Source organism: Rhinopithecus roxellana, chromosome 21 (assembly GCF_007565055.1).
Source record: "Rhinopithecus roxellana isolate Shanxi Qingling chromosome 21, ASM756505v1, whole genome shotgun sequence".
Lineage (NCBI taxonomy): Eukaryota > Metazoa > Chordata > Mammalia > Primates > Cercopithecidae > Rhinopithecus > Rhinopithecus roxellana.
In genome coordinates, this window is record NC_044569.1 from 39,270,932 (window position 1) to 39,297,825 (window position 26,894).

A 26,894-nucleotide genomic window follows, 5' to 3' on the forward strand; every position below is an offset into this window, starting at 1 on the left:
CCGTGTTAAAGAATCCACAGGGTGTCACTCCCCTTTTTAAGGTGTGGAGGCATTTCTCTGCCTGGAGCGTGGGGGCTGGAGCATGGAGGCTGGAGTGGAAGCGTTCAGGGCTTTTCACCCCTGTTTTGTGTCAGTGTCTGCAAAGACGAAGTATAGAAATGACTCGTATTAAGAAACGAAATACGTTGCTCTCTGCTCCCTGTCTGCAAGCAGGTTTCCCGGCCTTTGCACACACAGACATTCTGAGCCAGGTGGCCTGGCTGGCAGTGTCCTGCATGCTGTGGGATGCCGAGCAGTGTCCCTGCCTCCAGGTGTGACATCCAGGAGTGTCTCCAGCCACTACAGGGGTTCTGGGGGAGCAGAGCCTCCACTAGAAGAAAACAGGCAGAACCTTTCTACCCCAGTACAGAAAATTACGTGACTCTGATGTGGCCAGTATGCGAACGATTTTCTACGGAAGGTCTGCGTTTGGTCCACGTTGTTGAGAGCCTGGGGAGTGCTGCCCACGTGCACTGGGCGCAGGTGCCCTTGGTGTCAGGAGCCGGCCTTGGCTCTGCCACCGGGACCTTGCGTGGTTATCATTTCCAGCCCTCACCTGCTTCCTCTTGGTCTGTCAAGACTCAGCTGTTACAGCTTGTGGTGCTGTTCTAGAAGCTGCCTCCTCATGCAGAACTAGGCATCTGCTGTAGGTATCTGTGGCACCTCGGTTTTGCAGTGGCTCTTGTCTGACTCGTATTACGCTGTTGGTGACAGCAGGCAGTGCACGCCCAACTCAGCTTATAGTCAACATTCTTCAGACCTCAGGCTGAGGTGATGGCCCGAGGGAGGCTGTTTGTGGGAAGCAGGGCCAGTTCACACTCGCTCTTAGACCTGTGCCGGGGATGGCAGGTGGCACCTGGCCTTGCTACCAGCCCTTCTTTGGAGCAGGAGGCCCCCGTCCTTGGTGGCAGCCTAGGGTCACTGTGCAAGGGGTCACACAGCTTCCCAGGCAGGAGGACTTGGGCTGGGGGAACAGTGGACAGCTCCCAGGGTGGACTCGGGGTGGGGAAGAGTGGACAGCTCCCAGGGTGGACTGAGGCTGTGGGAAAGTGGACAGCTTCCCAGGCAGGACTCGTGCTAGGGAACAGTGGACAGCTCCCAGGGTGGACTGAGGCTGTGGGAAGAGTGGACAGCTCCCAGGGTGGACTGAGGCTGTGGGAAGAGTGGACAGCTCCCAGGGTGGACTGAGGCTGTGGGAAGAGTGGACAGCTCCCAGGGTGGACTGAGGCTGTGGGAAGAGTGGACAGCTCCCAGGGTGGACTGAGGCTGTGGGAAGAGTGGACAGCTCCCAGGGTGGACTGAGGCTGTGGGAAAGTGGACAGCTTCCCAGGCAGGACTCGTGCTAGGGAACAGTGGACAGCTCCCAGGGTGGACTGAGGCTGTGGGAAGAGTGGACAGCTCCCAGGGTGGACTGAGGCTGTGGGAAGAGTGGACAGCTCCCAGGGTGGACTGAGGCTGTGGGAAAGTGGACAGCTTCCCAGGCAGGACTCGTGCTAGGGAACAGTGGACAGCTCCCAGGGTGGACTCAGGCTGTGGGAAGAGTGGACAGCTCCCAGGGTGGACTCGGGGTGGGGAAGAGTGGACAGCTCCCAGGGTGGACTGAGGCTGTGGGAAGAGTGGACAGCTCCCAGGGTGGACTGAGGCTGTGGGAAAGTGGACAGCTTCCCAGGCAGGACTCGTGCTAGGGAACAGTGGACAGCTCCCAGGGTGGACTCAGGCTGGGGGAAGAGTGGACAGCTCCCAGGGTGGACTCGGGGTGGGGAAGAGTGGACAGCTCCCAGGGTGGACTGAGGCTGTGGGAAGGGTGGACAGCTTCCCAGGCAGGACTCGTGCTAGGGAACAGTGGACAGCTCCCAGGATGGACTGGAAGCAGGCGAAGAGTGAACAGCTCCCAGGGTGGACTCGGGGTGGGGAACAGTGGAGAAAACCTTTGCAGAATCCACTCTGCAGGCGTTTGGCAGCCTTTTATCCGTTTGTGTGAAGCCCCACTGGCTAGAAGGTGACCCCCCGCCCCACGGAATTTGCTGGACACCTTGGTTGGTTGTCGGTTGGTCATGACTTTGAGTCTCTCTAGACTCCTGTGTTCCATGGGTTTATAGTGTATGCCTGATAAGTTCTGAAGTCAGGTAGTAAAAGTTCTCTGTTATTTTTCAAAATTGAGATTCCAGGTTTCCTGAATTTCCATGTAAATTTCAGAACCAACTTGTCTATTTCTACAAAAAAACAACACTTATTTTTTGGTTAAGCTAGAGACATCCCAGATCTTTCTTCATGCTAACATGTTTAGGAGAGATTGGCAAAATCCTCCTAGACCATATTTGAGGATTCCTGAAAAAAATATTTCCCAAGCCGTAGTTTTAGTTTAAAAATGAGCAAAGCAAATAAATACAAACTGCCCGTTAGCTGTGCACATGAAGGAGAGGTCACAGCAGGAGGCAGCAGTGCCCTCGCCCTGAACGTGCTTCCTCCTTGCTGAATGAGCTGGTTTACCCTGTGTCTTTAACACCTGCAGCCAGCATTGCAAGGGGCACACACAGACTGAGCCGGAAGTCGTCAGGTACGGAGACCCACGAATCTTCAGACCTGAGCTGCACCTGCAGCCTTGGGGCAGGAGCATCGGGTGCTGCCGCAGTCGCCTTTCCCTCTCTTCACCTTGCAGGGGGTAGAACAAGGAGCCCGCCGCGAGCTGGTGTTCTACGTGGGACGGAGGGTAGAGTGAGTAGCCCGCAGCTAGTGTCCTGCGTGGGGCAGGAACTGTGCAGGGTTTCCTTGCAGAAGGCTGATGGCAAAATGATGTCAGCTGGAGACCAGGGAAGCTTGTTAGAGGGGCTGGGGCTCCCAAGTCGGGTTGCTGCTAGGACTGGAGGAGCAGTGCCTAGGGGAAGGACGTGGGGCCATTGGGAGGATTGGGTTTAGGTGTTGGTGGTGGGGCCGCAGAGCCCTGTGGGTGGACAAAAACAGCTCAGCGGGGGAGTTGGCGGTGGAGGTTGGAGGATGCCAGGCACCGGGGAGGAGCCTGGATGTGGAAGGTCCCGAGTGCAGCTGTGATGGCGGTGGGGACGCAGACTCCTGGGCGGGGATGGCCCCCGCAGCCTCAGCAAGCAGGGAGCAGGTGTCCCTGAGGCCTGTGAAGCCTGGTAGTGTCTTTGACCAGGTGCGGTGACTGGGAGGGAGGATGGTCCAGTGTGGGGTTTGTGCATTCTTTTTCTTTTTTTTCTTTTCTTTTTTTTTCAGAGGTTGGGTTGTTTATGTTAAGTCTGCTCATTTGGGCATTTTAGGGCAGAACTCTAATCATTCATTGTAAAGTACTTTGATAAAATTAAAGAAATCATACTTGTCACCTTAGAAAGTTTAACACACTTTTTCAGACAAGGTATCACTATTTTGTTGTCTGGTTTAAGAAAAAACCTCATAAGGGCTGAGTCTCCTTCATCCAAACTGCTTGGGAACAGAGAAGTGTTTTGGATTTCCGGATTTTTTTTTTTTTTGGATTTTGGAATATTTGCATATATACGTAACGAGATATCTTGGAGATGGGACCCGAGTCCAAGCGCAGAATCCATTATGTTGCATATGCACTGTATACACACAGCCTGAAGGTAATTTTACACAACACTTCTAATAGTTTCATGCATGAGCAAAGCTTTGACTGCTGCCCTTCCTATGGAGTCAGGTGTGGAGTTTCCCGTGTGCTGTGGTGTCCATGCTCAGGAGGTTTCATATTTGGGTTGGGAAAGCCCAACCTGAGTGTAAACATTTAGATTCTTCTAACCAATAAGAAGTAGTTTTTTAAACTACTTCTGAGAATTGTGGATTTACAGAATAGATTTCTCGACAGAGTTCGCCTTGTGATTTTTTTTCTTTGTTTTTTGAGACGGAGTCTCACTCTGTTGCCCAGGCTGGAGTGCAGTGGCGCGAGCTCAGCTCACTGCAAACTCCGCCTCCCAGGTTCACGCCATTCTCCCGCCTCAGCCTTCTGAGTAGCTGGGACTACAGGTGCCCACCACCACACCCAGCTAATTTTTTTTTGTATTTTTAGTACAGACGGGGTTTCACCGTGTTCGCCAGATGGTCTCGATCTCCTGACTTCGTGATCCCCCTGCCTCGGCCTCCCAAAGTGCTGGGATTACAGGCGTGAGCCACCACGCCCGGCCTGTGATTTTTTTTTTAAATGACTCTCTCTTTCCTCTTGTTTCTTCTGATTCTGACTTAGTTGTGTCTGGTTTTCCTCCTGGGGGGCTGGTGGGAGGCTCTGTGTGAGCTTGTGGGGGTCGGGAAGTGTCATGGGCCCTGGGTTGATGAGGGCAGAGGAGGTGCAGGGGCAGGGCCACCTTATCTCCTCACAGGGTCAGGATCAGGGTTCCAGGACCCAGAGGAGCTCAGATTCTTGATGGTCACTGGCAACCCACTCCATCCCCAAGGGCACAGAGCCCCACACCACACTGTGTGGTGTCTCCTCAGCACCGTTCCTTCTCCCAGGCGATCTGCACACGCCCATCCTCCTCCCCAGGAAGAACTCCCTTCTGCTTCCCTCCAGGCTGCAGACCCGCCGCTCCGAGTCTCCCTCCAGGATGCAGGCTGCAGACCCGCCCCTCCAAGTCTCCCTTCCTGTTCCCTCCAGGCTGCAGACGTGCCCCTCCGAGTTTCCCTTCTGCTCCCTCCAGACTGTAGACCTGCCCCTCTGAGTCTCCCTCCAGGATGCAGGCTGCAGACCCGCCCCTCCGAGTCCACCTCCAGGATGTAGGCCGCAGACATGCCCCTCCTAGTTTCCCTCCGGGATGCAGGCTGCAGACCCGCCCCTCTGAGTCTCCCTCCAGGATGCAGGCTGCAGACTGGCCCCTTCACTCCCCTCCAGGATGCGGGCTGCAGACACGCCCCTCCTAGTCTCCCTCCGGGATGCAGACTGCACACCTGCCCCTCTGAGTCTCCCTGCAGGATGTAGGATGCAGACCCGCCCCTGAGTCTCCCAGCGCAGCCCACCATGGCACAGTGGGCATGGAGGATGTAGCTCCGCCTCGTTCCCACCTGCGGCCTGATCCTGGCGCCCTCTCGATGACATGGCTGGGCGTCTCGGTGGGCCATGGGGCATCCGGCCTGGAAAGGTCCCGTTGACAGATGCAGCTTGGGCAGCTGCCTCGTGTGTCCGCGGGGCAGGGTGTTCAGAGCAGCCTAGCTGGGAGGGGGTGTGGGGTTGCAAGTACCTGGGGCGGGTGCTGAGTGTTGGGCAGCCTCATGTCTGTGGGTGGAGCAGCCCGGCTGGGACAGAAGTGTGGGGCTGTGAGCACCTAGGGGTGGGCGCTGAGTGCTGACTGGCCTCATGTCTGTGGGTGAGGGTGGTCGGAGCAGCCCAGCTGGGGCGGGAGTGTGGGGCTGCGGGCCCCTGGGACGTGTACTGAGAGCTGGGCGGCCACTGGTCTTGTGGCCTTCAGATTTCAGCACTTCTTCCATGGTTTCTGCCAGATGACCACTGTTTGGACAAGTGAAACAGTTTGTGTTTATATAAAACCAGAATATTACAGTAGTTTTGTTAGGAAAATGTAGTTGCGTCAGCCTCTCTCTAGACTGGGAATGATGTAAGTTTTAGGTTTTATAAGTTCTCTATCACAGATGTTAGAGGATCACATATAAATGTGTATTTTGAGACAACTTTTACGTTCTCCCCAAGTCTCCTCTTTGAACTAAACATCCTTAGTGTTTTCAGCTGTTCCGCGGGTGGCACGGGGTTGGTGAGGCATGGTGGCATGTCGTTTCTCGCGTGTCGTTTTCGTGAGAGAGACCTGCAGGTGGAAAGTCATCTGATAGATGAGGCGTGGTGGCGTGTCGTTTTTCGCGTGTCGTTTTCGTGAGAGAGACCTGCAGCTGGAAAGTCTTCAAGGGGTGAGGCCACCTGCTTACAAGGTTATGCAAGAGTCGGTGTAGTGTTGGCACGAAAACTTAGATTTTAAAATTCGTACTGGAGGGTTCTTATGATAAACCAAGAGATTTTAAAGTGTTCTTCCCTTCGTGTTTTGTAGAGCGGTTCTGGTGAAATTGGAAGGATGCAGCCACCCGGTTGTCATGAAAGGCCTGTGTGCTGAATGTGGCCAAGACCTCACCCAGTAAGTATCCAGAAAAGCGAGATCTGCCTGCTGGGGCTCAAGGTGGCGGCCTCCCGGGAGGCCGAGAAGCTGTGCTAGGGACCCAGTGAGGCCCTTGGTTTCCCAGCGGCAGATGCAGATGCCTCCTTTGGGCCCCACGCGAGTCCCACTCAGTGGGTTTCCTTAGGAGGCGGTCCTTCCTGCTCTGCTGTCACCCCAGCCTCGTGCCATTCTTAATTGTGGTAGTGGGGGTGCTGGAGGGCTGAGACCTGTCTGTTTTCTCCTGACTGTGAAGATGCAGATTACTGAGTATCTGGAGCCGCGCCTCCCTCAGGACAGCCTGGCTGGTCCCCCCCAAGTGCCCCCATGCTGGGGGCTGCTTTACCTCCGATGCCAAGTGGTTTCTTGGATTTATCACTTGGGCAGTGGGAGGTGCGGCAGCTACTTTTTCTGCATTTTCATGGTTGAGGGCCTGTTTCTGTTTCTGTGTGACTTTGCAGTTTGTTTTCATGAAGAACTGTGGCTCTGTGTGTTCATGAGTGTGGCCATGAGCTCAGTATTTCCACCAGTTTTCTGTCTGTCTTTAAACAGTGGAGAATGTTTCCACAGTTGCCAACAGAATCAAGTTCTGTGCTCAGATAGCAGCCTGTGTCCATTAAAACATCAGCTGGAATCCCATCACTTAGAGCCCAGTGTACATCTGTGCTCAGGGACCCCGTGGAAAGTGCTGAACCTGTCCTTGCACTCACAGGTTGCAGAGTAAGAACGGGAGGCAGCAGGTGCCACTGTCCACGGCGACCGTGTCCATGGTGCACAGCGTGCCGGAGTTGATGGTGAGCTCCGAGGTGAGCTGGGTGTCAGCAACTGCGTGTTGGGGAAGCGTGGTGCTCTGAGGAGGGCGGCTGCGGGAGGAGGGCGGCTGTGGGAGGAGGGCGGCTGCAGAAGCACTGATGTGTGGTTGTCTTCGTTGTTACTGAAACAACCCCTCGTCACACAGATGACTTACGGGGCTGCTGCCTTCCTGAAACGGGGACGGCTGTCCTTGGTTCTCCACTGACAAGTCCGCCTGCAGAAGCGACTCGGGGCCCTGAGGCTGCATGACCTGCGTGTTCCGCAGCTGTGAACAGCCAGGCTCAGCCTGGGTTCCCTCGAGCCAAGTCCTAACTGGGGAGGGATGTGACAGCTGCTTGTGGAGCTCAGGAGGTGGCCGCGCTGCCAAGGCGTGTGCCAGATGAGCTGGGAGGGCGAAGCGTCTATTGGGGCAGATGATGGCAAGGAGTCGGTGGCCAGGGTCGGGCGAGGGGACAATGGTAGCACTTTGTTGGCTACAGGAGTGGCTGCTGCTGGTACCAGTGGGAAGCTGGCTCGGGAGAGTGGGCACACGCAGGGGTGGGTTGGGGGATCCCAGGGGTGTTTGCCTTGTGCTAACAGGAGAGCCCACGGCGGGTATGTGGGGTGGAGAGAAGCAGCAGGTGTTCGTGTGCCCAGTTAAGAGTGATTTGGGTTTTTATCTTCAAGTGTCTACGCCTCCTGTATGTATTTCAGGAGTTGCTGGGGCTCTGTGGGTCAGCGGCTCCGGGCACCTCCTGTGCTTGAGGCAGGCGCCGTCTCCCCAACCTCACTTCATCCCATGGGTGAAAATGCTCTGGGAGCCGAGAAAAACTAGTTTGTGATCTTATAGACTTTCAGGGCTGCACAATTTTGTGAATAGGTAAAACACTTTGCAGTGTTATGATTTTGGTAAATTCGTGCTTTTAAATGATGGACACCAATTTCAGTCTGTCTTTTTATGGGAAAACAAAATGCCAGATACAGGATTCTGGGTTTTCTGAATTACCAAACTTTAAACGAATGTAAAATGTGTGTGCGTAGACCAAAGCAGGCAAGTTTGGGGGTGAAGGGAGGACGAAGTACCCCTCGTCTTTCCGGCACCTGCCGGCCCCTCTGTGCATTTCCCTTCAGGGACGGGCACGGGAGGAGGTACCCCCTGAGCAGGACGAGGATTTTGTTGTGAGGAGTGAGGGGCAGTTACAGTGAGAAAGGCAGCGTGGTGAGTCCTAGCACATCACGTCCTGTGTCCCATGCTGGGTCCCCAAGGCCTGGGTGACTGGGCGCTTGTTAGCACTGCTCTGGGCCCTGCGTGGAGGGGCACCCTGATGCGCTGTCGCCAGGCCCCCAGGTCTCTTCAAGGCACAGGAATAGGCTGAGCGTGGGAGGTTCTGAGCTCATGGCCCTTGCCAGTCTCTGCTGCCCAGCTTGGGCCACCCGGCGTCTCCCTTTTCCCAGCCGGCTGACTTGGTTTCTTCGTTAATTTTGCAGCTCACTTTTATTGAGTGCTCCATACCATTGAATTGGCTTTGATAGAAACAACCAGTTTCTCTTCCCCTCTGTTTTCGTTGGCTCATGTATTTAACTGAATTATAAAATCGTGGTCACAAGCAAGGTTGCCGTGACCCAGTTGGTGACCCGGCCCTGTCTCTCGGCCTGTAGGGCGCAGGCCGTGGGGAGCGCCGGGGGCTGGAGAGGGGCGCATTTATTTCGTTTCCTGTTTCTTGATAAAATGGAGTTTTACCTTGGATGCAAACATACTGACTTTGTCATTTCTTGTTTCTGTTTAATTGTAGCAAGCAGAGCTGCTGGGAAGAGAAGACCAGCAGCGACTGCATCGGAACCGGAAGCTGGTGCTCATGGTGGATCTGGACCAGACGCTGATCCACACAACCGAGCAGCACTGTCAGCAGATGTCGAATAAAGTGAGTGCAGCTGGCACCCCGGGTCCCGGAGCCATGGGTCCTAGAGCTTTGATTCAAAAGTGTGTTACCTTGTTTTTTAGAGGATTTCCCATAGGTCAGCCTGGATTTCGAAAGCAGACTCTGTTGTTCTGGGTGTGGGCTGTGTGTCTGCTGGGCTGTTGGGTAGCATCTGCGGCCCCAGGCAGACATCTTGGTGCCCACTGTGTCTCGCACTTCCTGCTGTTTGTGCGGGAGCCCTTTGTGTGGCCGCCCGGAAGGCTGTAAGCGTTCCGAGCCTGTGAGGATGGTGCAGTGGATGGTGTGAGACGTGTCCTGAGAGTGGTGGTCTTGGTTGGGAGGACGTTGGTGTTGGATGCCTTTGTGTCGCTGGGATGTCAGGGGCAGGTGGTGGACACCTGGGTTTGTGCTTGGGAGAACTGGGCTGGAGGAAGAGGCTGGGAGGTGGTCAGCATGCATTCTCCAGAGGAAATACAGGGAGAAACGAAGGATAAGGGCAGAACCCTGTTTGATGCACACGGAACCCTTCCTGCACCTCAGCTGTGTCCTCAGGATGGAGCCAGAGAAACTGAATTTCTAGACCAAAGGCTCTTTATATCTGTGCCAAGAGGCTTGCCCAGAAGCTTGTGTCGGCCTAGACGGTCGCCAGCAGGGAGGCCCTCACCAACACTGAGTTGTTTTTTAAATGTTTGCTGTTGAACAGATAGTATATGGGCTCTGGCATTAGATTTGGGAGTTCAGGGGCCTGTCAGTCAGTTCTGACCTTTGCAGTTCCTAAAGATTCCTGGGGATCTTGCAGGTCGCGATAGCAGACGCTCAGCAGGCTGGAGGGTGCACCGCAGAGCCAGGCGCCCTCCACTGCCGAATGGTGGGGCGTGGCACCAACAGCTGGGACAGATTGATGACAGTTACACCTAAGTCAAATTTGTGACAAGCTTCGTCTGAAAGAAGTTTGGTTAAGTTTGGCCTAGTACGTCAGTCTGGTGGCCAGAGTGAGCTGCACAGATCCCCCAGGTGGCACAAACTCTCACGTTTTAGGCTATTTGCAGAATGGAGAGAATTGAGTAACTGCCGTGCTGCACAGGAGTTTCCTTTAGGGCCGGAATTCAGGCCTCGCCCACAAAACAGCTTCTATTTTTGACTGTGTTAGTCATTTGTGCGTATCATGGCACCTTATGCAGCAATGTATTCTCCTATGCAGTGTAAACTGTGACTAGACATTTTCCGATTGCTTCGTTCATATCCACTACTCTACTCACTAAGGTTTTTTTAATGCCTATTTTCTGACAAACTAGGTATTTTGAGGGATGTAAGGACTTTATGAAAATACATTCTGCACACATACACCTTCGTGAGTTGTTGTGACTGTTCCCTGCTTTTATTGTGCCTGTGAAGTTGGGCACTGAGTGAGTTTTATAGGCACAGCTCATTTTATGGTGCTTCACGGATACTGTGTGTCCACAGAGAGGAGGCTCGGGGCAGCCCAGCAAGCACGGCTGGGGGTGTCATTCTCCAGCAGCATGTGCGCCACGCTCTGGAAATTCCCGTGTACTTCAGACTCCTCGGTAGTGTTCTGCTGTTAACAGGGACCTGTAGTCAGTGATGTTTGAGGTCGCTGTTGTCATAGTTGCTTCATTCGTGTTCTGTCTGCTCTAGGGGATTGTGATCTGCGATCTTTGAGGTCACTGTTGTCATTGTTTTGGGGTGCCATGAAGCACACCCATATAAGACAGCATACGTAATGGGTAGATTGTGTGTGTCCTGACTGCTCCACCAACCGGCCATTGCCTGTCTCTGTCCCGGTGCTGAGGCCTCCCTATTCCCTGAGGCACGACCGTATTGAAATTAGGCCAAAGTAATAACTGCAGTGACCTGTAGGTATTCAAGTGAGAGGAAGGCTCACCACTCTCTCACTTTAAATTAAAAAGTAGACGTGATTATGCTTAGTGAGGAAGGCACGCCAAAAGCCAGGAAAGGCTGCAAGCTGGGCCTCTTGCACTCAACAGCCAAGGTGTGAATGCAAAGGAAAAGTTACTGAAGCAAACTAAAACTACTACTTCGGTGAACACACAAATGATAAGACAGTGAAACAGCCTTATTGTTGAGAAGAAGGTTGTAGTGATCTCAGTAGAAGATCAAACCAGCCTCAACGTTCCCTTAAGCCAAAGCCTAATCCAGAACAAGGCCCCAACTGTCTTCAGTTCTGTGAAGGCTGAGAGGGGTGAGGAAGCTGCAGAAGAAAAGCTGGAAACCAGCACAGGTTGGTTCATGAGGTTGAAGGAAAGAAGCCGTCTCAGTAACATAAAAGTGAAGGTGAAGCAGCAGGTGCTGATGGAGAAACTGCGGTAAGTTCTCCAGGAGATCGAGCTGAGATCATTGATGAAACTAAACACACTAAACAACAGATTTTCAGTGCAGACGAAACAGGCTTCTATTGGAAGAAGATGCCGTCTAGGACTTTCATAGCTGGAGAGGAGAAGTCAGTGCCTGACTTCAAAGGATAGGCTGACTCTCTCATTGGAGACTGACTAATGCAGCTGCTGACTTTAAGTTGAAGCCAGTGCCCAGGTGCCTTTCTGAAAATCCCAGGGCCCTTAAGAATGGGGCTAAATCTCCTCTGCCTCTGCTCCATCCATGGAACAGCAAAGCCTGGCTGACAGCACCTGTGTTCACAGCGTGGTTTACCGACCATTCTAAGCTCACTCTTGAGACCTGTTGCTCAGAAAGAGATTCTTTTCAGAAATATTCCTGCTCATCGACCATGCACCTGGTCACCTGAGAGCTGTGATGGAGACGTACAGGAGAAGAATGTTTTCATGCCTACTGACACCACATCCACCTTGCAACCTAGGGCTCAAGAAATGATTTCAACCTTCGAGTCTTATTATTTAAGAACTACATCTTCTAAGGCTGGAGCTGCCTTAGAGGGCAATTCCTCTGATGAGTCTGGGAAAATCAAACAGAAAATCTTCTGGAAAGGATTCACCGTTGTGAGTGCCCCCAGGAACATTTGTGATTCACGGGAGGAGGTCAGAATACAGCATCAACCAGGAGTTCAGAAGATGGTGATTCCAACCCTCAGTTCGGAAGATGTTGGTTCTCACCTTCATGGATAACTTCCAGGGTGTCAGGACCTCAGCGGAGGAAGGCGCTGCAGGCGTGTTGGAAATAGTGAGAGAATTAGGAGTGGAGCCTGAAGACGACTGAATTCTGGCAACCTCAGGATGAAACGCGAACAGATGAGGAGTTGCTTCTTACAGATGAGCAAAGAAAGTTTCTTGAAATAGAATCTGCTCCTGGAGAAGATGCTGTGAACGTTGTTGAAATGACAACAAAGGATTTGGAAGATTCCATCAACTTAGTTGGTAAACCAGTGTTAGGGTCTACGACTATTGCCCTTCGTTTTGAAACAGGTTCTCCTGTGGGTGAAATGCTGTCAAACAGCCTTGCATGCTACGGAGACCTTTTGTGAAAGGAACAGTTGGTTGATGGGACAAACTTCGTTGTCATCTTATTTCGAGAAACCATCACAGCCACCCCCAGCCTTCAGCGAACTCCCTCTGATCAGTCCACAGCCGTCAGCATCAGGTGAGACCGTACACCAGAGTGAACTCCCACTGATCGGTCCGCAGACGCCAGCATCAGGTGAGACCGTACACCAGAGTGAACTCCCTCTGATCGGTCCGCAGACGCCAGCATCAGGTGAGACCGTACACCAGAGTGAACTCCCTCTGATCGGTCCGCAGACGCCAGCATCAGGTGAGACCGTACAGCAGAGTGAACTCCCTCTGATCGGTCCGCAGACGCCAGCATCAGGTGAGACCGTACAGCAGAGTGAACTCCCTCTGATCGGTCCGCAGCCGTCAGCATCAGGTGAGACCGTACACCAGAGTGAACTCCCTCTGATCGGTCCGCAGACGCCAGCATCAGGTGAGACCGTACAGCAGAGTGAACTCCCTCTGATCGGTCCGCAGACGCCAGCATCAGGTGAGACCGTACAGCAGAGTGAACTCCCTCTAATCAGTCTGCAGCCGTCAGCATCAAGGTGAGACCGTACACCAGCCGAAAGAATGTGACGTGCTAAAGGTTCAGATGTTGTTAGCATTTTTTAATAATAAAATTATTATTTTTTTATTTTTTGAGACTGAGTCTCGCTCTGTTGCCCAGGCTGGAGTGCAGTGGCACGATCTCTATATCGTGCAGCCTCCACCTCCCGGGTTCAAGCCATTCTTGTGCTTCAGCCTCCCGATTAGCTGGGACTACAGGTGTGTACCACCACACCCAGCTAATTTTTATATTTTTAATAGAGATAGGGTTGCGCCATATTGGCCAGGCTGGTCTCGAACTCCAGACCTCAAGTGATCCGCCTGCCTCAGCCTCCCAAAGTGCTGGGATTACAGGCATTGAGCCACCATGCCCATCCATTTTTAATAATAAAGTATTTTTAAATTAAGCTAGGTACATTGTTCTTTTAGACATAACGCTATTGCACATTTAATAAGCTACAGTAGAGTGTCAGCATGGATTATAGTCACTGGGAAACCAAAAAATTCATGTAATTCTCAGTATCTCCAGGATAGGCCTGCTGAAGACAGTTGGAGTCTGGTTATGATGTGGCTGTTTCTCAGTTGTGTGGTCTGGAAGGCGACAGTGTCCTGATGTAGTGGGGAAGGGGGTCTAAGCATGAACTGACTGTCCTCTGCCGCCTCAGTAGCGTTAGTGTACCCCACTCGACATGCAGAGGAGACCCTGAGGCTGGTGCCTGGCCCCTCTGAAAGCAATTTCGGGGCTCAGAAGTGGTGCTGGCCACACCTCCCGAAGCCTGGACAGCCGCTGGACTTTTTACTGTTGAGTAATAGGAAAGTTGTTACTAGAACGTCTCACTCCTAAATCTTTAACAGAGTACCTTCTTCATGAGGGTTGTAATTAACTTAGAGCTAGAAAAATGTAACTTGGAAAGTTGTTACTGAAATTCTTCACTCGTAGATCTTTAACAGAGTAGCTTCTTCCTGAGGGTCCTAACTAACGTAGAGCTGGAAAAATGTAACTGAGCTTAATTAAAGCCATTAAGAGTAAATATTTTACTGAGAACTTAACAGGATTAAAAGGATCGAAGTTTAACTTCCTGAGGAAAGCTGTCTTGTTTGTGTGTAGATCATATGTAAGCGAGTGAGCTGGTATTGCTCATTTCATCTGTCTACTAAGTACGATTTAGAATCCTTGCAGCTTTTGTGTTGTATGTGTAAATGAAGGAAACTGTGTCGGAAAATCGCCCTGCGCTTCACCAGGTTACTTGGGAATGTTGATTTCCTTTATTCAGTAGCTCAGGAAAGCACTGTGAGCAGGTGATGTGGGAGGAGGTCTGTTCAGAGCACCTGCGGTGGTATTGCTGTGTAATGTGTCAGCATTTGAAGAAACAAAGGCAGAAGTGACATCGGTGGTTATCTCGTAGTTAGCATGGGTTGTTACTGTTGGCGTGGTTATCGGGGTGGTTATCCTAGGCGGTCGTTGCAGATAGGTAGTTATCATGAGTAGTGAGGGTAGCTGTCATCGGTAGTTATGTGGTTATCATAGGTGGTGACTGTTGGCTGGTTATCAGGGGTGGTTATCAGGGACGGGTTGTTGCAGGTAGGTAGCTAGCATGAGTAGTGAGTGTAGCTATCATCGGTGGTTATCATGTAGTTATCGTAGGCTGTTACTGTTAACGTGATTACCCAGGGTGGTGATCTTGAACAGTTGTTGCAGGTAGGTGGTTATCCTAGTAATCATGGGCAGTCGTTAATCACACGCATCGAGGGCATTCCCGCAGCTGAGAAGGCCGCACTTGCTCACTCATACCGCGTGCATGGAAAGTACTTACACAGTGGGTTTTAAATGCCACAGGTAGCGCCTTGCATCAGTTAGGGTCACGTCCTTATTTGGAGGGACAGATGGACATGCAACCTCTGTCCCACGTGGAGGGGCGTGTGCACACTGTCCCCTGTCCCACGTGGAGGGGCGTGTGCACACTGTCCCCTGTCCCACGTGGAGGGGTGTGTGCATACACGTCCTGTGTCCCATGTGGAAGGGAGTGTATACATGTCCTGTGTTCCATGCCCATGTGGAGGGGTGTGTACACACACATGTCCTCTGTCCATGTGGAGGGGCGTGTACACACATGTCCTCTGTCGCATGTGGAGGGGTGTGTACACACACATGTCCACTGTGTGGAGGGGCGTACACACACACATGTCCTCTGTCGCATGTGGGGAGGCAAGCATGTGTGTGTCTTCAGGACACCTGTCTCGGACACGTGTGTCTTCAGGACGCCTGTCTCAGGCACACGGGTTGTGGGGGCTGCTGGGGCTTTTCAGACCTTTTCTCCTGACTGTTGCTGCCATTCTTTTCAGGGCATCATTCACTTCCAGCTGGGCCGGGGTGAGCCCATGTTGCACACGCGCCTGCGTCCGCACTGCAAGGACTTCCTGGAGAAGATCGCCAAGCTGTACGAGCTGCACGTCTTCACCTTCGGCAGCCGGCTGTACGCACACACCATCGCAGGTCAGTCAGCCGCAATTGAAGGGGCCATGTGAACAGTGGGTTTCTTTCCCGTTTCCGGTTTCTTAAAGATGAAGAAAGAAAAGAAGCTCTCCTGCAACTCAGTTGTGGTCTTAGAGTTGGCCGTTGTGCAGGGGTTGTGAGAGGTAAGGGAATTCTGCCACCGGAGCCGGCGGGTGGGGCTGCAGCCGCCCTGGCCGGGTGCAGTACTGGGTGGGCCGCTTTGAGAGTTTGTCAGGATGACGTGGGCACGTGGAACCTTCTTCTGTGAGCTTACTCTGAAAGACACCTTCTTAATCAGCTCACAGGGACTTCAGGCCAGGCTACCTGTGTGTGCTCGTGCTGGGTGCTCTGACCATCCCCTACCTACACGTGGGTACCCTTAGAATTTAGCGTTTGCTTCTGTCTCCCTGGGTGATAGCATGAGTGCCAGTCTGCACAGCAGGATGAAGCAAGGGGACAGTGCCACGGGACAGTGACTGTCCCATGTGTGCGACACGAGGGGACAGTGCCACAGGATGGAGAACGTCTGTTCCACGTGGACGAAGCGAGGGGACGATGACGTGGGACGGTGACCGTCTGTTCCACGTGGACAAAGCAAGAGGATGACACAGGACAGTGACTGTCCCACATGGACAAAGCAAGGGGACGATGACGTGGAACGGTAACTGACTGTTCCACGTGGACGAAGTGAGAGGATGACGCAAGACAGTGACCGTCTGTCCCACGTAGACAAAGCAAGGAGATGACGCAGGACGGTGACCATCTGTCCCATGTGGACAAGGCGAGGGGACGACGCGGGAAGGTGACCGTCTGTCCCACATAGATGAAGCAAGGAGATGATGCAGGACGGTGACCGTCTGTCCCACATGGACAAAGCGAGGGGATGATGATGCAGGACGGTGACCATCTGTCCCATGTGGACAAGGCGAGGGGACGACGCGGGACGGTGACCGTCTCCCACGTGGACGAAGCAAGGGGATGAGGCGGGACGGTGACCGTCTGTCCCACGTGGATGAAGCGAGGGGACGACGACGCGGGACAGTGACCGTCTGTCCCACGTGGACGAAGCGAGGGGACGACGACGCGGGATGGTGACCGTCTGTCCCACGTGGACGTGGGCCCGAGTGGCAGTGTGGGCTCCTCCATGCCAGCTCCAGAGGTTTAGATTGATCATTTTAAAATTCAAAGGTCTTTCTGGATTGGTCTTAGTCTTCTGTTGTTGGTGGAGAAATGAATTTTGAATCCTCCTTTAATATTTAGTGACTTTCTAGGAAATTTTGATCATGACCCTTAATTCCTATTGTAATTGAAATTCGAAACATTCACTTGTAACATTATGGCTGCTGCTGTATGGCTGCCTGAGATCGATGATGTGAAGACAAGTAATTATGCACAAGGGTGATACTGCTCACGTCCTCAAGCCAGTAAAGAAATAACCTGCTGGCCAGGCACCATGGCTCACGCCTATAATCCCAGCACTTTGGGAGGCCGAGGCAGGCAGATCACGAGGTCAGGAGATCGAGACTATCCTGGCTAACACGGTGAAACCCCGTTTCTACTAAAAATACAAAAAAGTAGCCGGGCGTGTTGGCGGGCGCCTGTAGTCCCAGCTACTCGGGAGGCTGAGGCAGGAGAATGGCATGAACCTGGGAGGCGGAGCTTGCAGTGAGCCGAGCTTGCAGTGAGCCATGATCGCGCCACTGCACTCCAGCCTGGGCGACAGAGCAGACTCTCTCAAAAAAAAAAAAAAAGAAAGAATGCCTGCTATGATTGGGGGTTTTACAGCCCCCAAGTCCATATGTTAAAACCCAGTCCCAAGGCGAGGGTATCAGGAGGGGTGTGGAAGGCGGTGAGGTCATGAGGACTCCATCTTCATGAGTGGAATCAGGGCCCTTACCCACGCGGGTTCTGGGAGCTGCGGGAGGCGCAGCAAGCCAGTGCCCACTGACCTGCAGCCACGTCGCTGGCACCTTGGTCGGACGCCTGCCTCCAGAACTGTGAGGAAGGGACGTCTGTTCCTGAGTCACCCACGCTACGGAGTTTCTTCAGAGCAGCCCAGGCCGACTAAGCTGCCTTAGTCAACTTCCACTGTGTGGAAATAGACCCCCAAATCCCTGTGTGTATTCCAGCCCTGGATTGTGCCTTTGCAGCCAGTACCAGGCACCTCCCAGGGGCCAACCCGTAAGTCACACACACTGCAGTGCCGGTGATGCCCACACAGACCAGACGCCCGAGGGGGCGTCACGTTCACAATAACAAATGTCAGGGAGAGACTAAAAACCAGAGAAGTCTTCCTCACGGTCGTCATATCCATGGCTGTCCCCTATTCTCTGTTTTTTTGTGTGTATAATTTTGCCCGAGTTTGTCTTAATATGTGCACAAGTTTACATACTGTTCTTTTCACATAAGATTTCGTCACCAAGAATTTATCCATCCCTTTGTTATAAATCTTCATCATTTTATGTGAGTTTTTCCCCCTCTATGGACTGGATCCTCTGGGTGAGTTCCTAAAACCCAGATTGTTCAGTGGGGGAGTGGTTCCTGACCCCAGGACTGTGAGGACCGCACGCTGCATGGCCTGCTCCCTGGGAGGTGACGCGTTTGCCTCCTGCCTCCCGCCTTCCACCTCCCACACAGGGTGCTCACCAGCAGGCACAGCCTGGCGACCTGCAAGTCTGATTCCTGAAGGCGGCAGGCAGTCCAGGATGCACCGGTGATTTTTTCTTCTTCTCTTGTCCCATCTTCCGTCCGTGTATCTAGTGCCCATGCAAATGTTTCTTATTTGGGGCATCCTTCTCCAGGTCTCTCAATTTAAAGTTGGGATTATGTAGGTTGGCTGTTGCACACGTCTTGCAAATCCTTTTCTGAGGGACATCAACGTTTTGTTGGTCAGAGTACACAAGCCCCAGTGAGGATGAGTATGTGGAAGGCTCAGGTCTGTTTAAATGCTTGGCTGGAGGGGATTTGGGCTAAAAACAGAGGGGTCCCAGGTTTTAGCTGGGCCACACCCTTACCTCACACCGACAGGCAGGGCATGGGACACTACAGTCTGATTCCACGTTCATGAGGCCTCGTGTGGTGAAAGATGAAGCAGGTGAAGAAAATGCCATGTTTCTCTATCAGCTTGAAAGCTGGAGGGAGCCTGGTAGCTGCTTGCAAATTCAGCAGAACGTCCGTACTGACATCTGCAGGCCCCTGAGCCGCTTGGACAGCAGAGCAAGGGAGCCTGCTGGTGGGCGTGTGGCCGTGGAGGGCCTCGAGCGTGGGTCCTGCTGCAGGGAGACCCACTAGGTTTGCTGAGCATCACCAGGCCCTGTCTGGCGCCTTCTGCATTTCGAGCTCTGCTTTCTACGTGAAAGTCCAGTGTTCCAGTGTGTCCAAGGGATGTGGGCCGAAACCAGACGAAGACATCACAAGAAAACTGCAGACCAGTATCCCTTTGAACATGGATGCAGAGATTCTCAACAGAACACGGGCCCTCGAGCCCAGCAAGGCGGGAGGAGGACTGCATCCAGGCCGCAGTTCAGGAAGGCCCAGCTTGGCTTTGTCGTGGCTGGCGGGATCTGTAGAGATGACCTGGGTCAGCTTTTCTACAAGTGAGAAAGTGAGGTCCGGGCTGAAGCCTGAGGTGGCCGAGCTTGCACCTTTGATGCTTTTCTCTTTGAAAGTGACTGTGTTGATAGCATGTGTGCTTTCAGGATGACTAGGACAGAAATGTTAAGTGTTTGGAATGCGTGTCTTTTTTTTTTTTTTTTTTTTTTGAGATGGAGCCTCGCTCTGTCGCCCAGGCTGGAGTGCAGTGGCGCGACCTTGGCTCACTGCAAGCTCTGCCTCCCGGGTTCCCGCCATTCTCCTGCCTCAGCCTCCCGAGTAGCTGGGACGACAGGCGCCGCCACCACGCCCGGCTAATTTTTTGTATTTTTAGTAGAGACGGGGTTTCACCGTGTTAGCCAGGATGGTCTCGATTTCCTGACCTTGTGATCCGCCCGCCTCGGCCTCCCAAAGTGCTGGGATTACAGGCGTGAGCCACCGCGCCCGGCCCGGGATGCGTGTCTTTTATGTGATTGTGGAGACGCTAATAATTCTATTAACAGACTTTAGATTTAGCGACTTCGTGGCCTCAGTGATCATCTAGAAGTTACGTGTCTTTATACAGTAAGAAACAATTGCGTTTATTTCTCCTTTAAGTCCAAGTATCTTTTTGTTACTGAAATAGTAACAAACCAGTGATATCAGGGAAGGGAAAGCTCCTGACAGTGCTGCATTGGAAACGTTTGGAGGTGGTGGTGCTTCAGCCAGGAGGCAGGTTCATCTTCCCAGAAGATCTTACGGACCCCGGAATGCGTTGTGCATTGTGCATAGCGCCACGGGGCTGCAGGGTAACTAAGGTGGTGCACAGAGCAGCTCTTCTGTTTTAACTGTAATGTGCATGTTTCAACCTGTATCGAAAACAGCCAACGTGTTTCTCGCGTTTGTGATCTCAGAGGTGGTGGTACAGAGGTTGAGCCCAGTAGGGATGGGTGCAGGGAGTAGTTGATCAAAAGCCAGCGTGAAAACAATAGTGATTGTGTGGAGTGCAGTCAGGGTGCGTTCAAATCCCAGAAGTGGACCCCGTGTGCCACGTGGAGATGTGGAGCCAGGCGCTGTGGGGTGCGTTCAGATCTGGAAGTGGACCCTGGGTGCCATACAGGGGCGTGGAGCCAGGTGTTCCAGTGAGACTTAAGTCTTGGGAGAATGTGGGCTGCGTGGTTGGAGTTTGGGTTCACAGTGCTTCTGAGATGTCTAGTCTACCTCCTTTGCTTCATGCAGCGCTAACGGTTATGCAGGGGACCTGTGTGCCAAGACGAGACCACAGTCCCAGCTCTCGACTCTGGACTGGCTCACTCTTCTGCAATCTAGTCTCCGTTTTGTTCCATGGCACCTGCACGTGTCATGCCAGATAGAGGTTGTGTGTTAATGTGTTCAGTTTTCTTATAATTTCAGCCTCTTGGGAGGGTAATAATTGTGTTGTATTCATTCCTGTACCTTATATTCCTAGCAAAATTCCAAGTAATGTTAAACTCAGTAAATGTTAAATGAAAAAACACTCTTAAACACGTTATCTAGGTGCCATGGAATACCTATCTCTTGAGGTATGTGCAAATTTTTGGCTTCAGCCACTTGTATGATGAGTAGCTGAAACTTTTCCTTGTAAGGCTTCATACTTACCATCACTTTTTCTCTCCAGAATGTTTTAAATGGCCGGTGAAATTAAATTGACATTGAACTTGATGCCTCCAACGTATTTTACCAGTAGAATAAATTACCTGAAAAGTCTGTTTTGTTTTTGTTTAGTACCCTTACTTCCACAAACTGAAATACGTTTACTACATATTCTGTGGTTCTTGTAAATTAGCAAGAGATGACTTATTTTTAAATTATCTTTCTTTAAAATTATGGGCACTTCACTGTAAATTGAAGACTTTGCAAACTTAGGAGGATAACACAGTAGGCTAAAAGTTCAGAAGATAAATTTATAGATCAGGAAACCCAGAGCAGAGGTAATACCAAGAAACCTCCGCCTGATTTCTTGATTGTGACGGTGGTGCCTCCTGAAGTGCAGAAGGGGTGTTTGCAGATAGCATGGTTTTGCCGTCTCTAAAGAGTCAAAGCAGAGCATCAAGCATGTAAAGCTCTTTAGAAAATTACTTTTAAAAAATTAAAGTAGACTTGTCATTAACAGATGTCATGTAAAGTACAAGTGTCAAACGGAGCCCAAGCAGACTCTTCGCTGTGGAAGCACCTTCTGCACGAGCTGCAGCGTGGTGTCGCGATGTCCTTCCTTCCCAGTCTCCTCTGTCAGGCAGGCTTCCTCGATGTTGCCTAAATTACCAGCGTGAAAACGTGTGTAATAGTGAGAAATAACTGACCTTTCTGTGTATTTCTACAACACAGCGTGTGAGTTTGTGTGATTCTACTAAAGTAACTTGGGAGAAGCAAGCTTGCTTGGTAACCTTTTCTCCACTAACCATGACAGATGAGAGCAGGGCCGCCCGCCCGGGGTTAGGAAAGACCGTATCTGAGGGTGACGCAGAGTAGTTTCAGTTCAGCGTCCAGACTCCATCACGCGAAGAACCACATGCAGAGTGTTTTGAGATTGAACGGTGACTTACCTGTTTGACTTATGAAGTGCCTTCCGTGATTGTCGTGTCCGTCTGGTTTAGACAGGCACTTCAGTAGGATATTACAAATTTTCCATGTTAATAGAATTATCAACACTTACAGACATGATTTGTGTTTGACAAATAAGTTCACCGTAAGAGAAAAGAAGCCCTACATGAGCCCTGTCTGACACGAAAAGGGATGGAGTGTTTGGTGCCAATTCATCATGTTTTGTGTCTGCCACTGTAAAATAACATTCAAGGCTTTACCACACGCTGTGTGACCTAAACGTGTCTCAGGCATGTAATCTTTGTCCTGTTTTCTTTTCCAAGGCTTTTTAGACCCCGAGAAGAAGCTTTTTTCTCATCGAATATTATCCAGGGATGAATGCATCGACCCGTTTTCTAAAACGGGAAACCTTAGGTATGTACCTGGCCATGCTCCTCACAAAGACCTCTTGCTGTTCGTTTCCCATTTCAAAAATCGCATCTTGAGATTTAGAGCAGTATTTCTTTCTCTATTTCTTTTCTTTTTCTTTTTTTTTGGAGACGGAGTCTCGCTCTGTTACCCAGGGTGGAGTGCAGTGGTGCGATCTCAGCTGACTGCAAGCTCCGCCTCCCAGGTTCATGCTATTCTCCTGCCTCAGCCTGCTGACTTAGCTGGGACTACAGGTGCCTGCCACCTTGCCCAGCTGATTTTTTTTTTTTTTTTTTTTTTTTTTTTTTTTTTTTTTGTATTTTTAGTACAGACGGGGTTTCACTGTGTTAGCCAGGGTGGTCTCTATCTCCTGACCTCATGATCCTCCCACCTCAGCCTCCCAAAGTGCTGGGATTACAGGCGTGAGCCATCGCACCTGGCCTAAAGCAGTATTTCTGTATTGATGTTTTTTAGGAATCTAATGTCCCCTCTCCAGTTTTCCTTGGTAGCCTCAGAGTACTTAGAAAGTTCCTTTCTAACCTGTACTCCCACTGTCTCCCAGGTTGCCTGAGCCCCTGGTGCTTGTGCAGGGCCCCCAGTCCAGGCTCTGCCCCGTCCCAACAGCCCTTCCCTGAAACCACCCTCGAGCTGGGCTTTTGTGTCTGTGGAGGCGGGGACTGTCATCCTCTCAGCCTCATCTCTGTCAGACGGCACTGATTCGAAGTCAGCGCGCCGCCTGACATCGTGCATCTGTTTGCTTAACCAACCCTGGCATATGTGATCATTCTAGTCCCTTTAGCTCCAGGTTTTCATTCCTATGCGAAGACTTGTGGTTGGAGAGGCAGGAGGCAGGTGTGCGTCCCCACAGTAGGCCAGCTTTTTGCCTCTGAGGATCCAGGGAATGCCCAGGGCTCCTGGGGAACTCAGGGACTGGACTTTTGGGCCCAGAACCCAGGAGGGCAGGTGTAGGGATGGGATGGCATCAGGGAGGTGGCAGCCGAAAGGACTCGAGTGGGCAGAGGAATGTTGATAACCCCACCCCACGCACAAGTTCAGCAGCTCTGTGGGGCCCCTTTTTTAGGGGCAGTTCTTGACATCAGCATCAGCATCTGAGGTTTATAATTTTCTTAGGAGCTTGTGTTAATCCTACTAATAATTTATAAAATTCTAAGCCACATGACTTTTGCCCATCTTTTTGCTTTTTGCCATTTCTTCCTTTCCATGAGCTCCAGAGCCGCCTCCTGTCAGCTCCTCTGAACCTTTTTGACAGGGCGGCCCCTCCCTGCCCCTGCGTAGAGACGTTTTTATATCCTTCTATATTCTTTGACGTTTCTTGCCCACTCTGTACGAGGAGTTTCCCTGTTTCCACCCGGAAGTCCGTCCCTGCCGGTGCAGCGCGTCCAGTGTGGCTTGTTCTCCCGAGGAGCCCTAGTGGTCGTAGCTTCAGCTGCAGCTGCTTCCTGGCTCACGGTGGCCGCCCGCCTCCCAGTGCTTCGGTTTTTACGTTTAGGGAGTCCACGCAGACTGTGAGGCCTGTGCAAGCTGATGTTAACCAAGAAGAGAATCTGAAAGTATTTACTTCAGAAACCTCCTTTTTGCTAGTTAGCGCCAGAGTGAGCAGATTAATCAGGGCAGAAGAGAATGAGAGGTGCCGTTAGTGATGTGTTAAGGGGAAAAGTCACCTGAAGGCAGAATGATAGGATCGAATGGGGACACGCCCAGGATAGGCCCTAGTGGCGGGCACTGTGGTTTGCATGGAGGTAGCTGTAGGTCCACTTAGAAATTCTGCATTGGCAATAGGTCTGGTTTTTGTTTTTTTTTTTTTTTTTTTTGGGACGGTCTAACTCTGTTGCCCAGGCCTAAGTGCAGTAGTGTGGTCTCAGCTCCCCACAGCCTTGACTTCCTGGGCTCAAGCTATCCTCCCACTTCAGCCTTCTGAGTAGCTGGGTCTACAGGTGCACACCACCACACCTGGCTAACTTTCGTATTTTTTGCAGAGACAGGGTCTTACTGTGTGGCTCAGGCTGGTCTCAGACTCCGAGGCTCAAGCGGCCCTCCCAAAGCGCTGGAATTCCAGGCATGAGCCACACAGCCCATCCCGGTCTGTTTTCAGAGTCAGCAAATTCTGGCCTTTAGGCTACCCAGCCTTGTTTGTACATGAAGTTTTATTGGAACATGGCCATGCCCACGCGGTCAGAGTTGGGTTTCATCCCTGTGGCCCTTCATGCCTGAAGTGGTGACTCTGGCGCTTTAAGAAAGAGTTTGCGAACTCCGGCTTGAAGGAGAATCAGAAGCAGTGGAGAAGATGTTACTGAGGTTTAAATGTGACCCAAACAGAAAGGGCTTCGGGGTGGGTGGTGTCAGTTTCTGATTAACCCGCTGTCTGCTGGTTACATGTGGGTTAGAATCTTAAACTCTTTTAATTATTATTTTGTGTGAATTATACATTTTCACTTGTAGAAATCTCTTTCCTTGTGGAGACTCAATGGTTTGCATTATTGATGATCGAGAAGATGTCTGGAAGTTTGCCCCCAATCTGATAACTGTGAAGAAATACGTGTACTTCCAGGGCACAGGTGACATGAATGCGCCCCCTGGGTCCCGAGACTCTCAGACGAGAAGGAAAGGTGGGTAACCTCCTTCCTGATTCTCCAGAATTACATTTGCTTATCGTTTAGCTCTTCTTATTTCTTATCTCTATTTTGACTGCTATAAATTCAAGATACGCTTTGTTTTTTTATTTGTGTTTCAATAGAGGTTATTGGATTTATTTATATAGTACTGAAAAACAGGATATTATGTCATTTCGATTTGGGCTTTAAAAAAAATGGCCCTCACTTAAGCGTTTTCCCAGTTGAATAAAAACTAAAGGATGCTGTTTAACCTAACATGTGAATAACTCCTCTCATCCCAGTTTTCCTTAAACGTACCCCTGGGCCTTGGGCCATGGCATTCTGTAGAGAGAGCGAATGTGGGGGCAGTGGCTGCAGGGAAGAACCGTTCCCGGAGTGCAGTGTTCAGGCCTGGCACTGGCTGGGGCCCCGAGAGCAGTGTGGTTTAACCTGTCAGGCAGGCATGCAGCTGACGTCCACCCTATGAAAACTTAAGTGTTTTTGACCTTTAGTTTTTAAAAATACATATTTTGAGGCATATATTTACTGCTCTAGTCACTAAAATGGAACTTGGAGGTTAAAACCAGAAGAGGGTGGAACTGGGGTCATTCCTGTAGAAGGTAGAGACTTTCACCAGATGGGTGGGGTCAGCGTGAAGTTGCTGACTTCCTCCAGACCGGGGCTTGGGAAACTGTGGCCACGGTGGCGCCAGGTCTGCAGCCTGGAAACCTCCAGTCGTTCTTATAGATGGAGGATCCTTCCTCCCCCAGATCCAAAGCTTTTTGAGTGCCCACATGGTGCTTAAAGGAAATACTCATTGGAGCATTTTGGATTTTTCAGATTTGGGATGTTCACGTGGTAAGTTTAACGCAAATACTCCAAACTCAGAAAAACATTCAGTGTCCAAAACATCTGTGGTCCCATGCACTTCGGGTAAGGGGTGCTCACCCCGTCCGGCTCTTCACAGCAAGGTTGCCAAGGCCTGGTCTAGAGGGTGGCCGGAGTTCACAGCCATGAAGAAGGGTGCTCCTTTAACTTGGAACGTTGTTTAATGTTTAATGCTGAATAGCGGTAACTTTTCCTTTTGCATGCATATTTAGTAAATCATTCTTCTCGAGGCACCGAGATCTCAGAGCAAGCTCCACCCGTGAGAGAGCCCGAGGGGGGAATGCAGGCCCCTGGAGTGGAGCCCAGCAATGGCCTGGAGAAGCCAGCTCAAGAGCTGAATGGCAGTGAGGCTGCCGCCCTGCAGGACTTGCCCCGCCCCGGGAAACTGGACGAGAGGGACACCTGGCCCCCTGCCCAGGCCCCCACCAGCAGCGGAGAGCTGGCAGGCACTCCTGAGCCCCAAGGATCCTGTGCGCAGGGTGGCTGGGCAGCACCAGGACAGCAGCTTGCCCAGGGTGCCACGGGCACTGACCTGGACTTCGACTTATCCAGCGATAGCGAGAGCAGCGAGTCCGAGGGCACGAAGTCTTCCTCCTCCGCCTCTGACGGCGAAAGTGAGGGGAAGAGAAGCCAGCAGAAGCCAAAGGCCGCCCCAGAGGGAGCCGGGGCGCTGGCACAGGGCAGTTCCCTGGAGCCGGGGCGGCCTGCAGCACTGAGTCTCCCCGGAGAGGCTGAGCCTGGCACGCATGCCCCAGACAAGGGGCCCGAGCTGGGTGGGCAGGAGGAGGGCGAGCGGGACGGCCTCTGTGGCCTGGGCAATGGCTGTGCCGACAGGAAGGAGGCGGAGACCGAGTCACAGAACAGCGAGCTGTCGGGTGTCACCGCGGGCGAGTCCCTGGACCAGAGTGTGGAGGAGGAGGAGGAGGAGGAGGAAGACACGGACGAGGATGACCACCTCATCTACCTGGAGGAGATCCTGGTGCGTGTGCACACCGACTACTACGCCAAGTACGACCGCTTCCTCAACAAGGAGATCGAGGAGGCGCCGGACATCCGCAAGATCGTGCCGGAACTCAAGAGCAAGGTGCTGGCCGATGTGGCCATAATTTTCAGTGGACTGCACCCGACAAACTTCCCGATAGAGAAGACGCGGGAGCATTACCACGCCACGGCGCTGGGAGCAAAGATCCTCACTCGGCTGGTGCTGAGCCCGGACGCCCCTGACAGGGCCACGCACCTGATCGCCGCGCGGGCTGGTGAGTGCTGCCTCCCTGTGCCCTGGGCATGGTCAGGCCCGCCGTCTCCTTGCAGGCACTCCTTAGAGCTGGCGTTGCTGTTTATCTCACATTCAACTTTTAGAAACATTTCCCAGAATCACCGTCTTTTAAGAATAGATCATGACGTTGGGTGAAATTCGAGTTCAGGCACGT

The 26,894-nt window shown here is 52.0% G+C and overlaps 1 protein-coding gene across 6 annotated transcripts in view; it reads left to right on the top strand.

Annotated features, from left to right (window-relative positions):
• The window catches only part of CTDP1 (CTD phosphatase subunit 1), a 71,998-nt gene that overhangs the window by 9,715 nt on the left and 35,389 nt on the right, over nucleotides 1-26,894 (top strand). For 3 of the 6 annotated variants that reach the window (XM_030925920.1, XM_030925923.1, XM_030925922.1), the window contains exons 2-8: nucleotides 6,054-6,137; nucleotides 6,868-6,961; nucleotides 8,741-8,869; nucleotides 15,256-15,406; nucleotides 21,880-21,970; nucleotides 24,425-24,591; nucleotides 25,677-26,720. In XM_030925920.1, the coding sequence (XP_030781780.1) occupies nucleotides 6,054-6,137; nucleotides 6,868-6,961; nucleotides 8,741-8,869; nucleotides 15,256-15,406; nucleotides 21,880-21,970; nucleotides 24,425-24,591; nucleotides 25,677-26,720 (1,760 nt within the window). Of the gene's footprint in view, nucleotides 1-5,897; nucleotides 5,917-6,053; nucleotides 6,138-6,867; nucleotides 6,962-7,557; nucleotides 8,167-8,740; nucleotides 8,870-15,255; nucleotides 15,407-21,879; nucleotides 21,971-24,424; nucleotides 24,592-25,676; nucleotides 26,721-26,894 lie in introns of those variants that run through there. The other 3 variants (XM_030925924.1, XM_030925921.1, XM_030925925.1) reach the window with 3 other exon arrangements.